This window comes from Astyanax mexicanus, chromosome 21 (genome assembly GCF_023375975.1).
Source record: "Astyanax mexicanus isolate ESR-SI-001 chromosome 21, AstMex3_surface, whole genome shotgun sequence".
In the NCBI taxonomy this organism is placed as follows: domain Eukaryota; kingdom Metazoa; phylum Chordata; class Actinopteri; order Characiformes; family Acestrorhamphidae; genus Astyanax; species Astyanax mexicanus.
The window spans coordinates 37,940,002-37,958,649 of NC_064428.1; the positions used below are offsets into that span (position 1 = coordinate 37,940,002).

General features: G+C 40.5%; 1 protein-coding gene and 1 long non-coding RNA gene across 2 annotated transcripts; one reads left to right on the plus strand and one right to left on the minus strand.

Annotated features, from left to right (window-relative positions):
• Nucleotides 1-4,139: 4,139 nt before the first annotated feature.
• LOC125785691 (uncharacterized) lies at nt 4,140-5,010 on the minus strand. Its single transcript, XR_007428015.1, has 3 exons — nt 4,754-5,010; nt 4,216-4,298; nt 4,140-4,175 (listed from the first exon to the last, which is right to left on the minus strand). It is a non-coding gene; the product is annotated as an uncharacterized LOC125785691 (long non-coding RNA).
• Nucleotides 5,011-5,653: 643 nt separating this feature from the next.
• On the plus strand, nt 5,654-18,590 carry LOC107197226 (uncharacterized). Its single transcript, XM_049469513.1, has 11 exons — nt 5,654-6,022; nt 6,114-6,173; nt 8,239-8,607; nt 8,700-8,759; nt 11,000-11,368; nt 11,455-11,514; nt 11,797-12,162; nt 12,259-12,318; nt 17,801-17,836; nt 18,363-18,400; nt 18,501-18,590. The coding sequence occupies exons 1-11, from the start codon at nt 5,776-5,778 to the stop codon at nt 18,588-18,590; spliced, it is 1,755 nt and encodes a 584-aa protein (XP_049325470.1). The 5' UTR covers nt 5,654-5,775.
• Nucleotides 18,591-18,648: the final 58 nt, after the last annotated feature.

Sequence of the window (18,648 nt, forward strand, 5' to 3'; positions counted from 1 at the left end):
TGACCTGAAATAAACTCTTTTTACATTGACTTCCATTAAAAGTTTATATGGTTTTTTATCTCTTCTGTGAAGTTGCTGTTTTGGAGATACGTGTTTTTCATTGGACACACTGGTAAAAACAAAAAGATTTTTTGGATTTTTTTTCTCTGTACTGGATCTTTTTCTGGAAAATATGAATGAGAGGTTTCTCACAACAATTAAAAAGGTGTTTACGAATAAAGTCCCACCCTTCAACTTAAAGAGCCAATCAGCTTGCAGATGGATATACTGTGAGACAGGCTTTGTGTTCTCCATCACTCTGCTGTTATTATCCATTACAAAAATAAATCACAAAATCGTGTCAGATTCCTGAAATACAGATTGTGTGATTAAAGCTTAATTTATAAACTTGTTTAGTAAAGTATAAGAATATATACAGCTCTGGAAAAAAAATATATGAGTTCAGAAATCAATATTTGGTGGAATAACCCTGGTTGGTTTTTAATCACAGTTTTTTCATGCATCTTGGCATCATGTTCTCCTCCACCAGTCTTACACACTGCTTTTGGATAACTATATGCTGCTTTACTCCTGGTGCAGACATTTAAGTAGTTCAGTTTGGTTTGATGGCTTGATTGGTTTGGTGATCATCCATCTTCCTCTTGATTATGTTTTCAATCTAGTAAAATCAAATTGTAAGTGCCTGTTTTTCCAGAGCTGTAGTTTTTATAGTATAAAATGAGTTTTATTATGTTTCCCAATGATTAAGTTTTTAATTTCTAACTATCACACCCTGAATTACAAAAACGAATAAAATCGATTTTTTCCATTTTAGCTTTTTGTAGGAAATACTGACTAATGCTGAATTTCCTATTTTTAAAACAAGTGCACAGCCTTCATACAGTGCTACTGCAAACGTTAATATTAGGATCTTTAGAGTAGATCATAATTTATATAAGTTTTAATGCATGTATTTCCTGTTCCTCCTGTGTACACCAGAAGACATTCCTGTTGGATAAATATGGTGTTGTTGTGCCACCTACTGTTTGTTTAATGCAAAACTTGCACAAGCAGTAGTGGTGGGATATTTTAAATTCATAAAAAAAAACAGTTTCTGAATCAGTTTCTCTGATTTTGCTATTTATAGGTTTATGTTTGAGTAAAATGAACATTGTTGTTTTATTCTATAAACTACAGACAACATTTCTCCCAAATTACAAATAAAAATATTTTAGTCATTTAGAGCATTTATTTACAGAAAATGAGAAATGACTGAAAGAATAAAACAGATGCAGAGCTTTCAGACCTCAAATAATACAAAGAAAACAAATTAGTTTTAAGAGTACAGAAATCAAGTTTAGCTTGGTTTGATGGCTTGTGCTATATTATATATAGTATATTTTATATATATATATATATTTTTTTTAATTAGATCATATTTCTTATATATCCAAATCTATTTGGCCCTGTGTAAAAGAGTTACATTTTTTCTATCCACACCCACACCTGATTTCTGCCACACCTGTTCTCAATAAAAAAATATACTCAAATAGAAACTGTCTGATGAAGAGAAGTAGAAGAAAAGATATTCAAAAGCTCCACATCATGCCGAGATCCAAAGAAATTCAGCAACAAATGAGAAAGAGGATAGTTGAGATCTATCAGTCTGGAATGGGGTATTAACGCATTTCCAAAGCTTTGAGAATCCAGCGAACCACAGTGAGAGCCATTGTCCAAAAACAGTGAAAAAGTGGAAGAGTGGTGAACCTTCCCAGGAGTGGCCGACCGCCCAAAATTACCCCAGGAGGGCAGCAACGACACCACAACAACATTCAAAGAACTGCAGGCCTCACATGCCTCAGTTAAGGTCAGTGTTCATGACTCCAAGTATCTCCAAGTCAAGTGCCAGAACAAAAACAACTGCTAAGCGAAAAGAAAATTATTGCTCAATTTTACCAGAAACCATCTTTATGATCCCCAAGACTTTTGGGAAAACATTTTGTGAACTGAAGAAACAAAAGTTTGTGTCCCGTTATATCTGGTGTAAAAGAAACACTGCATTCCAGAAAAAGAACATTATACCTACAGTAAAAATGAATTCTGCTGTCTACCAAAAGATCCTGAAGGAGAATGTCCCACCATCTGTTGGTGACCTCAAGCTGAAATGAACTTGGGTTCTGCAGCAGGACAATGATCCAAAACACACCAGCAACTGAAGACTTTAGAGTGTTCTAGTCAAAATATTGACCTAAATCCTTTTAAGGTGCTGTGGCATGATCTTCAAAAGAAAACCCTCCAATGTGGTGGAATTACAACAATTCTGTAAAGAAAAGTGGAACGAAATTCCTCCACAGTGCTGAGAAAGACTCATTGTAAGTTAAGCTTAATTGCAGTTTTTCCTGCTAAGGGTGGAATAACCAGTTATTATATTTAAGGGCCAAATACTTTTTCACACAGGGCCATGTAGTTTTCTCACTTAATAACAATTTTTTTTACTTGTATTGTCTTTGACTAATATTTAAATTCGTCTGATGATTTGCAACCTTCAAGAGACAAACATGCAAAAAAATAATGAAGGGGAAACACTTTTTTCAGGGTTGTTGTAGTCATGTTTTTCATTTCCGAATTCTCCATGTATTCCAATTTACCCTTGGAGCTGGATTTATAAATATTCAGTAACCTTTTATTGTTTCATCAGGGGTCCCTGTGATCATACTAACTGCAGTAATGAACAGCAGCACTGCAGGTAAGTACTGTTTAAAGCAACAGACTGTAAGTTTTGGGGATTTTGGGATTTAGAGCATAGAGAATGTGGAAGAATCCAGAAAATCACATTGTATATATATATTTTTTTACTAATTTAGCTCTAACAGACCTGTTTGTTTTTCTTTAAGAAGCTATTCCTCCTATTCTGCACTCATTACCTGTATTAAACACACCTGTTTAAAATAGACCTGTCCACACCAGTCGCCCCAAGTCTCCCGGAAGTCGCGGGAGTTTACCGCATATCAATAATGTCTCCCTGATGTCTGCAGGGAGGTCTTATTCCATCATTTTTTTTTCTTATTTTAAAATGTCTAGTAGTGTCTCTAGTAGAAATGAATGTCATATGAGCTGCTTTTCGTGAAAAAAAATGCTCCAGTGATCCGGTATAACACTGCTTTAATCCGGTGGAGGAGTGGAGGGAGGAAAATCATCATAGCTTCAGAGATCATCACTACACACCTCCAAACTTCATGTAGCTTCAGGGTTCATCACTACACACCTACAAACATCATGTAGCTTCATGTAGCATCACTACACACCTCCAAACTTCATGTAGCTTCAGAGTTCATCACTACACACCTCCAAACTTCATGTAGCTTCAGAGTTCATCACTACACACCTCCAAACTTCATGTAGCTTCAGAGTTCATCACTACACACCTCCAAACATCATGTCGCTTCAAGAGTTCATCACTACACACCTCCAAACTTCATGTAGCATCAGAGATCATCACTACACACCTCCAAACATCATGTAGCTTCAGGGTTCATCACTACACACCTCCAAACTTCATGTAGCTTCAGAGTTCATCACTACACACCTCCAAACTTCATGTAGCTTCAGAGTTCATCACTACACACCTCCAAACGTCATGTCGCTTCAAGAGTTCATCACTACACACCTCCAAACTTCATGTAGCATCAGAGATCATCACTACACACCTCCAAACATCATGTAGCTTCAGGGTTCATCACTACACACCTCCAAACTTCATGTAGCTTCCAAGTTCATCACTACACACCTCCAAACTTCATGTAGCTTCAGGGTTCATCACTACACACCTCCAAACTTCATGTAGCTTCAGGGTTCATCACTACACACCTCCAAACTTCATGTAGCTTCAGGGTTCATCTCTATACACCTCCAAACTTCATGTAGCTTCAGGGTTCATCACTACACACCTCCAAACTTAATGTAGCTTCGGAGTTCATCACTACACACCTCCAAACTTCATGTAGCTTCAGAGTTCATCACTACACACCTCCAAACTTCATGTAGCTTCAGAGTTCATCCCCACTACACACCTCCAACCTTCATGTAGCTTCAGATTAGATCATCACTACACACCTCCAAACTTCATGTAGCTTCAGAGTTCATCACTACACACCTCCAAACTTCATGTAGCTTCAGAGTTCATCATCACTACACACCTCCAAACTTTATGTAGCTTCAGAGTTCATCACTACACACCTCCAAACTTCATGTAGCTTCAGAGTTCATCACTACACACCTCCAAACTTCATGTAGCTTCAGATTAGATCATCACTACACACCTCTAAACATCATGTAGCTTCAGAGTTCATCACTACACATCTCCAAACTTCATGTAGCTTCAGATTACACCAGCACTACACACATCCAAACTTCATGTAGCTTCAGAGTTCATCATCACTACACACCTCCGAACTTCATGTAGCTTCAGATTAGATCATCAATACACACCTCGAAACTTCATGTAGCTTCAGAGTTCATCACTACACACCTCCAAACGTCATGTATTTTCAGAGTTCATCACTACACACCTCCAAACGTCATGTAGCTTCACATTAGATGATCAATACACACCTCCAAACTTCATGTAGCTTCAGAGTTCATCACTACACACCTCTGAACTTCATGTAGCTTCAGAGTTCATCATCACTACACACCTCCAAACTTCATGTAGCTTCAGAGTTCATCACTACACACCTCCAAACTTCATGTAGCTTCAGAGTTCATCACTACACACCTCCAAACTTCATGTAGCTTCGGAGTTCATCACTACATACCTCCAAACTTCATGTAGCTTCAGAGTTCATCATCACTACACACCTCCAAACTTCATGTAGCTTCAGCAGAGTTCATCACTACACACCTCCAAACTTCATGTAGCTTCAGAGTTCATCACTACACACCTCCAAACTTCATGTAGCTTCAGAGTTCATCACTACACACCTCCAAACTTCATGTAGCTTCAGAGTTCATCATCACTACACACCTCCAAACTTCATGTAGCTTCAGCAGAGTTCATCACTACACACCTCCAAACTTCATGTAGCTTCAGAGTTCATCACTACACACCTCCAAACTTCATGTAGCTTCAGAGTTCATCACTACACACCTCCAAACTTCATGTAGCTTCAGAGTTCATCACTACATACCTCCAAACTTCATGTAGCTTCAGAGTTCATCATCACTACACACCTCCAAACTTCATGTAGCTTCAGCAGAGTTCATCACTACACACCTCCAAACTTCATGTAGCTTCAGAGTTCATCACTACACACCTCCAAACTTCATGTAGCTTCAGAGTTCATCACTACACACCTCCAAACTTCATGTAGCTTCAGAGTTCATCATCACTACACACCTCCAAACTTCATGTAGCTTCAGCAGAGTTCATCACTACACACCTCCAAACTTCATGTAGCTTCAGAGTTCATCACTACACACCTCCAAACTTCATGTAGCTTCAGAGTTCATCACTACATACCTCCAAACTTCATGTAGCTTCAGAGTTCATCACTTTTGCATCACAAGATCATATACAAATGATCTTGTGCAGTTTACACTGTGGAAATATGTTAATGGAAAAATATCTGATTGTTACAATATAGATTAACATTACTTTCTTTAAATTCAGCTGCTGGTGATCCCTGCTACAACTACACCGCTCTGGATCAGCCCTGGAGATCCACCACTCTAGGTTCATGGATTCTCTGTGACAGCAACTTAAACTGGAATGGCTGGTACCGCCTGCTGTATTATGGGATGAACATCCGGATGCCAGAGAGCTGCACTAATAATGGCAGATGTGGCACTTCTATCACGTTTTGGCTGAATGGTTCTCACCCTCAGATATCAGATGGAATTATCTCTCGTCAGGCCTGTGGGAGTGAGTGGAATTCTGGTGGTTGCTGTCCATATTCTGTGTCAATTCGAGTTAAAGCGTGTCCAGGAAATTACTATGTTTATGAGTTCATTGATCCAAACATCTGCTATGCAGCTTATTGTGCAGGTACTCAGATTTACTCTAAAATCTTTCCTCTGTGCTTTTGAATGTTTGGGTTAATATTTTTTTCACTAAGTTTACTATGTTCTTTATTCAGATGTAAGTACCATCACTCCAGTTATTGACCCAATGAAAGTAAACAGCACAACAGCACCAGGTAAGTTTCACTAATTAGTTTAAATAACATGAATAATTTCAAATAAAATAAAAGAAGCCCAGCGGCATAGCTTACCGGTGGCATAGCTTGCATTGAAGCCCGGTGGTGTAACTTACCTGCGGCATAGCTAGCGTAGAAGCCCAGGTGCGTAGCTTACCGGCAGTGTAGATAGTGTAGAAGTTGAGCGCACAGCCAATTACCCAACCCAGTCATTAGCGTAGAAGCCCAGCGGCATAAAAACCCGGCGGAGTAGCTAGCATAGAAGCCCGGCGGCGTAGCTTACCAGCAGCATAAGTAGCGTAGAAGCCCAGTGCACAGCCAATTGCCCAACCCAGTCATTAGCGTAGAAGCCCGGCACCATAGAAGCCCGGCGGCATAGAAGCCCAGCAGCATTAAAACCCGGTGGCGTAGCTAGCGTAGAAGCACGGTGGCATAGCTTATCGGTGGCATACCTAGCGTAGAAGCCTGGCAGCATAGCTTACTGGCGGTGTAGCTAGCATAGAAGCCCGGCAGCACAGCTTACCGGCGTCGTAGCTAGTGTTGAAGCCTGGCTATGTAGGATACTGCCAGTGTAGCTAGCATAGAAGCCCAGCGGCGTCGCTAGCGTAGAAGCCCGTTGGTGTAGCTTATCGGCGGCGTCACTAGCGTAGAAGCCTGGCGGTGTAGCTTATCGGCGGCGGCGCTAGCGTAGAAGCCCGGCAGTGTAGCTTATTGGCGGCGTAGCTAGCGTAGAAGCCCGGTAGCGTATCTAGCGTTGAAGCCCAGCAGCATAGCTTACCGGCGGCATAGCTAGCATAGAAGCACGCTGGCATAGCTTAAGGGCGGCGTAGCTAGCGTTGAAGCCCGGTGGCGTAGCCTACCGGCGGCGAAGCTAGCGTTGAAACCCGGTGGCGTAGCTTACAGGCGGCATAGCTAGCGTTGAAGCCCGGTGGCGTAGCTTACTGACGGCATAGCTAGCGTAGAAGTCCGGTGGCATAGCTTACCGGCGGCAAAGCTAGCGTAGAAACACGATGGTGTAGCTTACCGGCTGCAAAGCTAGCGTAGAAACCCTGTGGCATAGCTAGCTTTGAAGCCCAGTGGCGTAGCTTACCGGTGGCATAGCTAGCGTAGAAGCCTGGCAGCGTAGCTTACCGGCAGCGTAGTTAGCGTAGAAGCCCGGTGGCATAGCTTACCGGCGGCATAGCTAGTGTAGAAGCCCGTCAGCATAGCTAGCGTAGAAGCTAGCGTAGAAGCTTACTGGCAGCGTAGCTAGCTTAGAAACCTGGTGGCATAGCTTACTGGTGATGTAGCTAGCATTAAAGCCCAGCAGCGTAGCTGGCGTAGAAGCCCAGCATAGCTTACCGGCGGCATAGCTAGCATAGAAGCCCAGCGCCATATCTTACCGGCGGTGTAGCTAGCATAGAAGCCCGCCGGCGTAGCTTACTGGCGGTATAGCTAGCATAGAAGCCCGGCAGCGTTGCATTATGCCAGTGCCAGTTGGAGTAGGATGTCCAGCAGCATCACTGCGCTGCCTCTCCCAAAGTACCACTCCCATTTTAAGCATTTTTCCAAACTGAGACAGAGGTGGAGCTGAAATCAGGGGGTTGGCCCTTTAAAGCGAGCTGGTTATGATCAGAAACCATCAAACCTGCCTGAACTACAGATGATTAGTAAAGAAGAATGATCCAAAATACCTTCAACCAGAAACCAGACTTTTATTGGAAGCTGTAAGAAGCGTTTATAGGCTGTTATTTCTGCAAAGGAGGATGTATTAAATATGGATGACATTTTTCTGGGGGTGCCCAAATTTATGCACCTGCCTAATTTTGTATAAATAATATTTGCAGAATTTCTGTAAACTTTATAAACTTCATTTCACTTTTCAAATATCACTATGTTCTTCTATTATATGATATATTTAACTGAAATTACTGATCTAAACAAACAATGATTTATACAGAAAAAAACATGAAATTCTGATTTTTTTTATCTGTGATGCCTAAACTTTCATACCACTGTATGTTAATTAAGTTATTTCACTTATTCACTAAATGTTACTAATTAACATTTTATTTTCTTCAAACAGTTACTGATGATCCCTGCTACAACTACACTGCTCTTGATCAGCCCTGGAGATCCACTAATGCTACTAGATTGGGGGTCTGTGATAACTACTTCAATGGGAACATCTGGTACAGACTGCTGTATCACGGGATGAACATCCGGATGCCAGAGAGCTGCATGACTTATTACAGTTGTGGAACTGAGGTCACCTTTTGGCTGAATGGTCCTCACCCTCAGATATCAGATGGAATTATCACTCGTCAGGCCTGTGGGAGTTGGACAAGTGGCTGCTGTCAATATTCTGTGTCAATACAAGTTAAAGCGTGCCCACAAAATTACTATGTTTATAAGTTTGTCAGTCCAAACGTCTGCTTTGCAGGTTATTGTGCAGGTACTCAGATTAACTCTAAAAGCTTTACTTATTTTTAAATGATTGTAAAAATTTGTTTCTTTTTCTTTAAGTTTAATATGTCTTTATTTTAGATGTGAATTCAATCACTCCAGGCAATAACCCAATGAAAGTGAACAGCACAACAGCACCAGGTAAGTTTCACTGATACGTTTAAAAGAATTATTCAATATTTTATATCAAAATCTGTGGTGACCAATCTGTACGTGAAAATGTAAACCTGTTATCACAGGAACATGCTTGGAGGTGTGTTTATAACCTTTAACTTTAACATGCTTGTCTTTAATTTTCCTTCTGATATCCTAAAACAACTCTTTTCTTTTTCTTCCTGTATGTTGAGTGTGGTACACACCATGTCACCAAACTGCATAGTGACTACCTGTAGCCCTAAATATATGATCCCAATGACTGCTTACAAGATTGTAGACACCTGTGACGCTAATTAGTAGACACACCTTGATATAACATGTCCCTTTCACTTTCCTGTTCACATTATTTTCAGGGCTGCCATCATCTCCCTTTGTTATAAGGCTTAGCCACGCTTTCCTTGCAAGCTTTTGTTTACGCTTTTCATTTTCTATTCAGACCCGTTTTTGTTTTTCCACCCTTTCACTGGCCCCCTTATATTGGGTTTACCTGCTTTGAGGAAGCTGTTGGAGGTTTTTCCTACAGTGCTTGCTTGTTCCGAGCTGCAGCCATCCTGCTGTTAGTCAGAGCATGCCAAGATGGCATACATCACCTCCTTCCTCTCCGGAAGGGCGTTAGTGTGGGCTACCCTGGAATGGGAACACCAACCTGGTTTGCGCCACTGCTGCTGTTAGTGGCCGCCCTCTTGCAGACTTTTGACCTTTCAGCCCGAGGAGAGGAATCACGGACCTGCCTCCTAAACCTGCGTCAGGCTTGGAGATCAGTGTTTGAGTATGCCATTGGGTTCCTCACACTCTCAGCTAAAATACATCACGTTCTGAATGAGGAACTCAAAGATGAGCTCATTCAGCTGACCCAGAAACTGGACAGCCGCCTTAGAGAAAGATGCCAAATGCAGACTTTGGGCGTCATCCTTTTGGGAGCCTCAGGGTCAGCCCTCAGTTGCTTGACCCCTCTGATGGCAGAGGATTCACCAGACCATGGGGTACAACCCATGCAGTTAAGGGAACCCCGGGAACCGATCAGGTTCAACCCAGGGGGTGTTCCTCATTGCCACACATTTGTCATGGGCTTCTGAGGTTTGCCTTCCTGCCATGGACAGGAAGTTTGCCTTACCGCTGGTTCCCCTACAGGAGCCTCTGCCTGTAGCAGCCATCAATGGGCGGTCACTGGAGCCAGGGGTGGCATCTCACCAAACATGCCCCCTCAAGCTGTGAGTCGGGAACCATTGGCACAACCCCATGTCAACTGGTTGACCTGCTCAGTGTTGACATGGCGTCAGCTTTTCAATTCTGCCTTTAGCCCCCCAGAGCTGCTAAAGGCTTGGACCCCAATACCAGAGATCCTGACCTCTCTTGGGTACCCAAAGAATACCAGGACCTCCAGAAAGTGTTAAGTAAATGGCAGGCCCAAATACTGCCCCTTCAGGGTCTCTGCGATATGGCTGGTACTAGTCTCCCTGGTATTAGTACTTGTTCTCCCTCTCAGGCCCCAAACACTGGACGATGGGAGAATACATCCAAAGCCCTATCCAGATGGGATTCGTTTCTCAGGGGGTTCTGGGGTAATTTTTTTATTATTAGATTTATTATCTACTGTTTTTCTTTGAACTCCTCTGGTAAATTTAGTCCCGTCCAGATGCACATCTCTGAGTTTTGTCTCCTCACGTTTAATATAATAGCTATTTGTCCACTGCCGCACACCGTAATTATACATTGGGAGTGCGTTTCCATGAATATCCACTTAAACACAACAGCGAGTGGAAATGGAGGAGCTACTGAACATGATGTCATGTGACCGAGAAAAAGCCTTAAAACTCACTGATCCTCCTGTTTTTTCAATTGCAGTCCGGATGCAAAAGTTTTAGAAGTGTGAAATATTTTTCACAGATGCCCCCTGAGAAAATAATCTGTCTACCTCTCCGGCCAATGCAAGCTTCTTCTTTGTGGGGAAGAGGGCTGGTGGTCTGAGGCCCTTTATTAATTGCAGAGGCCATGATGAAAAAAATCGAAATGTTGTTTACAGTCGGTAATTTAAAAACACAATGATAGATAAAAATAAATTGATATTCATATTTTTTATGTTCAATGCAGTGGAATCAATAAAAAGAAAGAAGAATTAGGTTTAGAAGAAATGACCATGTGCAGATCACAGTGTGGAAATATGTTTATGGAAAAATGTCCAATTGTTACAGTATTGATTAACCTTTTATTGTCTCTAAAATCAGCTACTAGTGATCCCTGCTTCTCCTACACCACTCTGGACCAGCCCTGGAGAGCCACTAATGGATCTCAAATGTCGATCTGTGACGACAACTTCAACTGGAACGGCTGGTACCGCCTGCTGTATAACGGGATGAACATCCGGATGCCAGAAAGCTGCATTAATTATAACAGATGTGGAACGTTTGCCACATTTTGGCTGAATGGTTCTCACCCTCAGATATCAGATGGAATTATCACTCGTCAGGCCTGTGGGAGTTGGATCAATAACTGCTGTACATGGTCTGTATCAATTCGACTTAAAGCATGTAAAGGAAATTACTACGTTTATGAGTTTGTCAAACCAAACGTCTGCATTGCAGCTTATTGTGCAGGTACCCAGATTCACTCTAAAAGCTTTTAATTAGTGTTTTAAAATAGATGTTAGGGTTATTTATTTTCTACATTGTTCTTTATTCAGATGTAAATTCCATCACTCCAGTCACTGACCCACTAAAAGTGGACAGCACAACAGCACCAGGTAATTATCAGTAATAAGTGGAAAAAAGCAAAGTCTGACTGTAGGGGGGCGTGGCTAAGCTGTTGTTTGGTTAGTTGGTTAGCTGATAAGCTGATGATTTCATATTTTATGAGACTGTTGTTTACTTAAAATACATAAGTTGTTTAGTACAGGAAGTCTTAAAATTGCCTTTGTTTGTAGAAGTTAAATAGGTGTATAAAGAGGGAGTAAACCTTCCTTTTAATCTATAAAGTAAAAAAAATAAAAATGTCTTTGTTTCAATTTTATTTTCTTAAAAATCAGCTACTAGTGAACCCTGCTACAACTACACCACTCTTGACCAGCCCTGGAGAGCCACTACTGTAGGTGGATCGTATGTCTGTGATAACTCCTTTAATGGGAAAGCCTGGTATCGACTGCTGTATAATGGGATGAACATCCGGATGCCAGAGATCTGCACTAATTATTACAGATGTGGCACTTCTGACACCTTTTGGCTGAATGGTCCTCACCCTCAGATATCAGATGGAATCGTCACTCGTCAGGCCTGTGGCATGAATGGTGGTTGCTGTGGGTGGTCTGTGGCAATTCGAGTTAAAGCGTGTCCAGAAAATTACTACGTTTATGAGTTTGTCAGTCTAAACTTCTGCAATGCAGCTTATTGTGCAGGTACTCAGATTCACTCTAAGAGCCTTAATTAGTGCTTTTTAATTAATATTAAGGGCTAAATATTTTTACATTCATTTTGATATGTCCTTTATTCAGATATGGATTCCATCACTCCAGTTATTGACTCAGTGAAAATGAGCAGTACAACAGCACCAGGTAAGTTTCACTCAACATTTTATATCTAAACCTTTCAATCTTTTTCTATATTCATATTTACCTGCATATATGAGAAATCAACAATAATAAGTAACTATAACAATAAGACTAACAAGATGCTGGACCGCAGTAGTGCAGTGGCTTCTCATCTTCCGAGTAAACACCACTTTCAGCTATTTTTACGTTGGTCCTGAACCCAAATTCACACGTCCCATGCATTTGAGTTATAGCAGAACTGAACTCTTTAGGATTAAGTAAAGTTCGGCCAGTAAAACAGCAACTAAAACAGTGTGGGGGAATGGAGTGCTGCAGACAAAGGGCAGGAGGAGACAGAAGGGGAGAAAGCCTGCCGGCATGCTAGCCATGCTAAAAGCTAATGCTAACCGACCCCCGATTCTGTCACTTTTCCTGTCTAACGTCCGCTCTCTGGATAACAAACTGGACCTGCTGAGGACCGGCTGAGGATGAGTGTTTCTTAGGAGATGAGGAACTGCGCTATGATTTGTCTCACGGAAACCTGGCTGAACCAGACCATGCTGGACCGCAGACAGCTATCCGGGAAAGCCCGGGGGGGGGGTTGCTTGTGCTTCTACATAAACAAAGGTTGGTGCACAAACTGCATGTTGGTAAACAGCCACTGCTCCGAGGCGACAGAACAACTGACTGTGAAGTGTCGCCCTCACTATCTGCCTCGTGAGTTTTCTGCGGTGTTCGTGATTGCTGTTTACATAGCACCCTGGCTGCACGCCGAGGTGTTCTCTGATGAAAGTCAGGGATGCTGCCTTCAGGTCCGGTGACTCAGATGAACTCAGGAGAGCCCCCCCCAGCAACAGATTCACACCTACAGGTACTTGGGTGTGCACCTGAGCAGCAACCTCACCTGGAGCAACAACACTTCCACTCTGGTCAGGAAGGCACATCAGCGGCTCTACTTCCTCAGGAGGCTGAGACGAGCTGGACTCGGGAGCGCAGTCCTCACCTCCTTCTACAGATGTGTGGTGGAGAGCGTTGTGTGCTCCAGCATCAATGTGTGGCATGGAAGCTGCTCTGCTGCAGACAGAAAAGCTCTGCAGAGGGTGGTGAAGCTGCACAGAGGATTGTAGGAGTCATCACAGACATCTACACCTCCAGATGCAGGAAAAGGGCCACCTGCATCAGGAAGGATCCCACCCACCCAGCACACTCACTTCCTGTCCCACCCCCCTCAGGCCGGAGGTTGTGGAGCATCAAGTGCAAAATGACCATTCAACAATTGAATAATAATAATAATAATAAATATAGCCGCAAGCGGCAATCTGCGGGTTCAAGCGCCAACTGGCACAATGGTGCCTACTAGTGCATAGGATGGTGATGTGTAAGAAGGGCTAATCTGATTGGAGATGCCCTGTCACATTTAGAGATTATCAAAAGTTTTTCACCTGTTATTAATGTTAAGCATGATCAGTGCTTAAATTCACATGCAAATCTATTGAAGTTTGTAGGATATGTTATGGGTATTGATCAGGTGGCTTCAACCAGAATGTTCCCAAAGTGGTGTTCAGATTGACTTTCTAACCTTTGCAAAACAAGCTGAAATGTTTGACCAAACAAGTTTAAATTAACACCAAGAAGTGCATTGACTGACATGACGTGTAATCACAAAGTTATTCTAAATCTAGTTCTGAATTAAATGGCACTTCATCGAGCACCAACTGGCACAATGGTGCCTACTAGAGCATAGGATGATGATGTGTAAGAAGGTCTAACATAATTGGAGACACTCGGTCACATTTAGAAATTATCAAAAGTCTTTCACCTGTTATTAATGTTGAGCAGAGGCACAAAGGAGTGAATGTTCTGATATGACATGTAATTCAAAGTTATTCTAAATCTAGTTCTGAATTAAATGGCGCTTCATCAGAGTGATATTGTACAGAGGTCTTTAACATTGTGAGATTACAGCAAATACTGCAGAGTTACAGCAATTTAGGTTAGAAATTCCAAGGATGCACAGATTGCTTGATGCCTGGACACTATTGTATGTGAAATTTTCACAAATGTTTTTAATGAATATTTACCTAGAGACTCTACAGTGTGCAACAAGACTGAAATGGAGGTGATAGGCCAAATATTCAGAGACTAGTTTCAATATAGCTATTTTTAAACAATTAGCAATCATGAATGAACAAAGCACTTTTTAAACATAGTTGTATTGACAAATTTGTCAGAGCCACTGTACTAAATATGGCACAAACATTTAGATGTCAAAATAGTACAGTATGATTGACATATCCTAGTTATTTTGGAACAGCGCCCCCAGTGGCCGGATTGTTTCAGCACATTGCAGGTCACTACAGTGTCTTCACCTGAACATAACTGCCAAGTGTCATCCAGATTGGGCAACATTCAGCATGCCAAAATGTCTGCTGAATGCTGATTGGCTGATGGTGTTCAGCCATGTTGATTGATTAAGTTGCACTTTGAAAATCCTTTAGAGGCTGTATGATAGATTCTGCATGCAAAGTTTAAGCTTGCTAGGTTGCACGGTTGCTGAGAAACAATGTTCCAAATTTAACAATTGAAGTGAATGGGGCATATATCCGGAAGGACTAATTTGCATATGGCGGCCATATCCTTTAGAAATTTCAACATTTTATGAATATTGAAGGCCATGCTCTCATGAGTATTTTGATACCAAACATGCCAGGATTGATCAAAATTCCTAGGACTAGTTCGCAAAAGTATGTATTGCATATTATGCAAATTAGCAAAAAATCTATCGGGGCGGAAGTGCATGGTCCAAATTGAAAAGTTGTAGGTATTGACCCAAGGAATCCAGTAAAAAAAGAATTTTGACTTTAGGTCTTATGGTTCTGGAGTTATTGAGCAAAATGTGAAAAAAGAATTTCCTTGTTTATAGCGCCACCACTTGACCAATCGGTGCCATTTTTGTTGTCCTCCGAGATGCACTGATCCTACAGCTACCTACCAAGTTTCATGTCTGTAGGCCTTACGGTCTAGGCTGCAGATATGCTTTTTCAGGAGAAAAAGAATAATGAAAAGTAATGGAAGCGAAAATAATTGCTAATATAGCCGCAAGCGGCAATCATCGGGTTCAAGCACCAACTTGCACAATGGTGCCTACTAGAGCATTGAATGGTGATGTGTAAGAAGGTCTAATATGATTGGAGATGCCCGGTCACATTTAGAAATTATCAAGTTTTTCACCTGTTATTAATGTTGAGCAGAGGCCTTTCAACCTGATCAGTGCTTAAATTCACATGTAAATCTAGTGAACTTTGTAGGATATTCATTAAGTGAGTTAGAACTAGTCAAAAGGTGTCTACATGTTATTGGTATTGATCAGGTGGCTTCAACCAGAATGTTCACAAAGTGGTATTCAGATTGACCTTTTGACCTTTGCAAAACAAGCTGAAATGTTTGAACAAACAAGTTTACATTAACACAAATGAGTTCATTGTCTGACATGACATGTAATTACAAAGTTATTCTAAATCTAGTTCTGAATTAAATGGCGCTTCATCAAGCACCAACTAGCACAATGGTGCCAACTAGAGCATAGGATGGTGATGTGTAAGAAGGTGTAACACAATTGGAGACATTCTGTCACATTTAGAAATGATCAAAAGTCTTTCACCTGTTATTAATGTTGAGAAGAGGCACAAAGGAGTGAATGTTCTGATATGACATGTAATGTCAAGTTATTCTTAATCTAGTTCTGTATTAAATGGCGCTTCATCGGAGTGATATTGTACAGAAGTGTTTAACATTGTGAGATTAGAGCAAATACTGCAGAGTTACAGCAATTTAGGTTGAAAATTTCAAGGACGCTCAGATTGCTTGATGCCTGGACACTATTGTATGTGAAATTTTCACAAATGTTTTCATTGAATCTTAACCTAGAGACTCTACAGTGTGCAACAAGTCCAAAATGGCGGTGATAGGCCAAATATCCAGAGACTAGTATCAATATTGCTATTTTCAAACAATTAGCAGTTCTGAATAAACAAAGCACTTTTTAAACATAGTTGTATTGACAAATTTGTCAGAGCCACTGTACTAAATATGACACAAACATTTAGATGTCAAAATAGTACAGTATGATTGACATGTATTAGATTTTTTGGAACAGCGCCCCCCAGTGGTCGGATTGTTTCAGCAATTTGCAGGTCACTACAGCGTCTCCACCTGAACATAACTGCCAAGTGTCATCCAGATTGGGCAACATTCAGCCTGCCAAAATGTCTGCTGAATGCTGATTGGCTGATGGTGTTCAGCCATGTTGATTGATTAAGTTGCCCTTTGAACATCCTTTAGAGGCTGTATGACAGATTCTGCATGCAAAGTTTCAGCTTGCTAGGTTGCACGGTTGCTGAGAAACAATGTTCCAAATTTAAAAATTGAAGTGAATGGGGCATATATCCGGAAGGACTAATTTGCATATGGTGGCCATATTGTTTACAAATTTCAACTTTTTCTTAATGAATATTGAAGGCCATGCTCTCACGAGTGTTTTGATACCAAACATGCCAGGATTGATCAAAATTCCTAGGACTAGTTCGCAAAAGTATGTTTTGCATATTATGCAAATTAGCAAAAAATCTATATAGACGGAAGTGCATGGTCCAAATTGCAAAGTTGTAGGTATTGACCCAAGGAATCAATCAAAAAAAAGAATTTTGAATGTAGGTCTTATGGTTGTTGAGTTATTGAGAAAATTGTGAAAAATGAATTTCCTTGTTTATAGCGCCACCACTTGACCAATCGGTGCCATTTTTGTTGTCCACCGAGATGCATTGATCCTACATCTACCTACCAAGTCTCATTTCTCTACGACTTACGGTTTAGGCTGCACAACTGCTTTTTCAGAGGAAAAAGAATAATAATAATAATAAGAAGAAAAATCTTAACAAAACAATAGGGTTCTACGCACCTTCGGGGCTTGAACTCTCATAATATTAATAATAATAAAAGTGATTATCTGTACAGTTTTATTTAATGTATAAAACCATATCAAGTCATAGAGATTACCAGAGAACGTGAAAACAGTGGTGCTTCTAAGCTGGCATATCATGAATATGTTTATAAATATCTAAATACCATATTTGTGTTGGGTGTGTACCAGTAGTTTTTATAAGGATTTTTATGTGTTTGTATTTAGTGTTCTTTACAGTAACTTCACAAATTTCATTTGACCCTTATGCACTTATGATTTCAATGTCTACAGTGTCCTCAAAGATTGGCCTTCAGAAAGAAGAGTGTTGAAGAGTGTTTATATTTTAATGATAAGTTTAAAGAGCTCCAAAAGGACTGTTTCTATTGGTAATCAGTGTTATTTAGTATTTTACACTTGGAATTAGATAATTAGTGTAAGATTAAATATCAGATTTGATTTGAAATATCAACATTTGATTTCAGACCAGGAGTATCAGGAGCATTGCAACTACTTTAGCTGATGTTTTTTGTAATGTTTTTCCCCCAGATGTGAGCACCATCCAGCCAATCTCTACAACAACAGGTTTTTTTTATCTATTACTATTTCTTAGGTCACATTTTTAATTACAGAAAAGACAGTCTATGCATTTAATTTGCAATTGATACTAAAGTTACTATTATTCTACAACTACCACTCTAATACTACTCATACTAAACTCTTACTGGTACAAAAGACTTAGACTATTTTATAACTACTTTTATTCTACTACTTTTACCAGAACTACAGCTACAAAAGATTACTGCTACATCTACTACTATTCTACCACTGACTACCAACTAATGATATTTCCTCTACTACTGCTACTAATACTACTATTCCTGCTGCCATTACTTCTGCCAAAGCTTTTATATTATTATAATTAATTTAAAACAGAAAAAAGTGAAACAGTACGATAATATATTGGTTGGAAAGTGTGATTATTGATAAAGGTAGAACTGATTCGATATGATACAGTTGATCATATCTCCTGATAATTACTGTAACTCCATCTCTGTTTACAGTGGTGCTGGGTTAACTTTGCTATTACTGACGTGTAATTCTCTTACAGAAGTGCCTCCGAATATCACAATGTCTGAAGGTTGCCAGGTCTGGAACAGTTTCATTACATTTAATAACTGATCTATCTGATCTCTGAGTTTTATACACTGATCTACTTTAATAACAACACACTGGATTCTTGTTTTAGGCCAACTTTACCTCACAGTGTGGAGCAGATCTGTTTAACCAGATTGAGAACATCACTGCTCAGGTCCTTCCACAAGCGGTAAGAAATTAAACTAATTATACAAACGTTAAAAAGTCTCCTGTTAAGTTTTGTATGCCTCATTAAAATC

Excerpts from the sequence above, each read along its gene's own strand:
- LOC107197226 (XM_049469513.1), top strand. The coding sequence starts at position 5,776 with ATGAACATCCGGATGCCAGAGAGCTGCACTAATAATGGCAGATGTGGC. Across the intron at positions 6,174-8,238 it reads AAACAGCACAACAGCACCAG|TTACTGATGATCCCTGCTAC; the intron begins GTAAGTTTCACT and ends TTCTTCAAACAG. Across the intron at positions 12,319-17,800 it reads GAGCAGTACAACAGCACCAG|ATGTGAGCACCATCCAGCCA; the intron begins GTAAGTTTCACT and ends TTTTTCCCCCAG.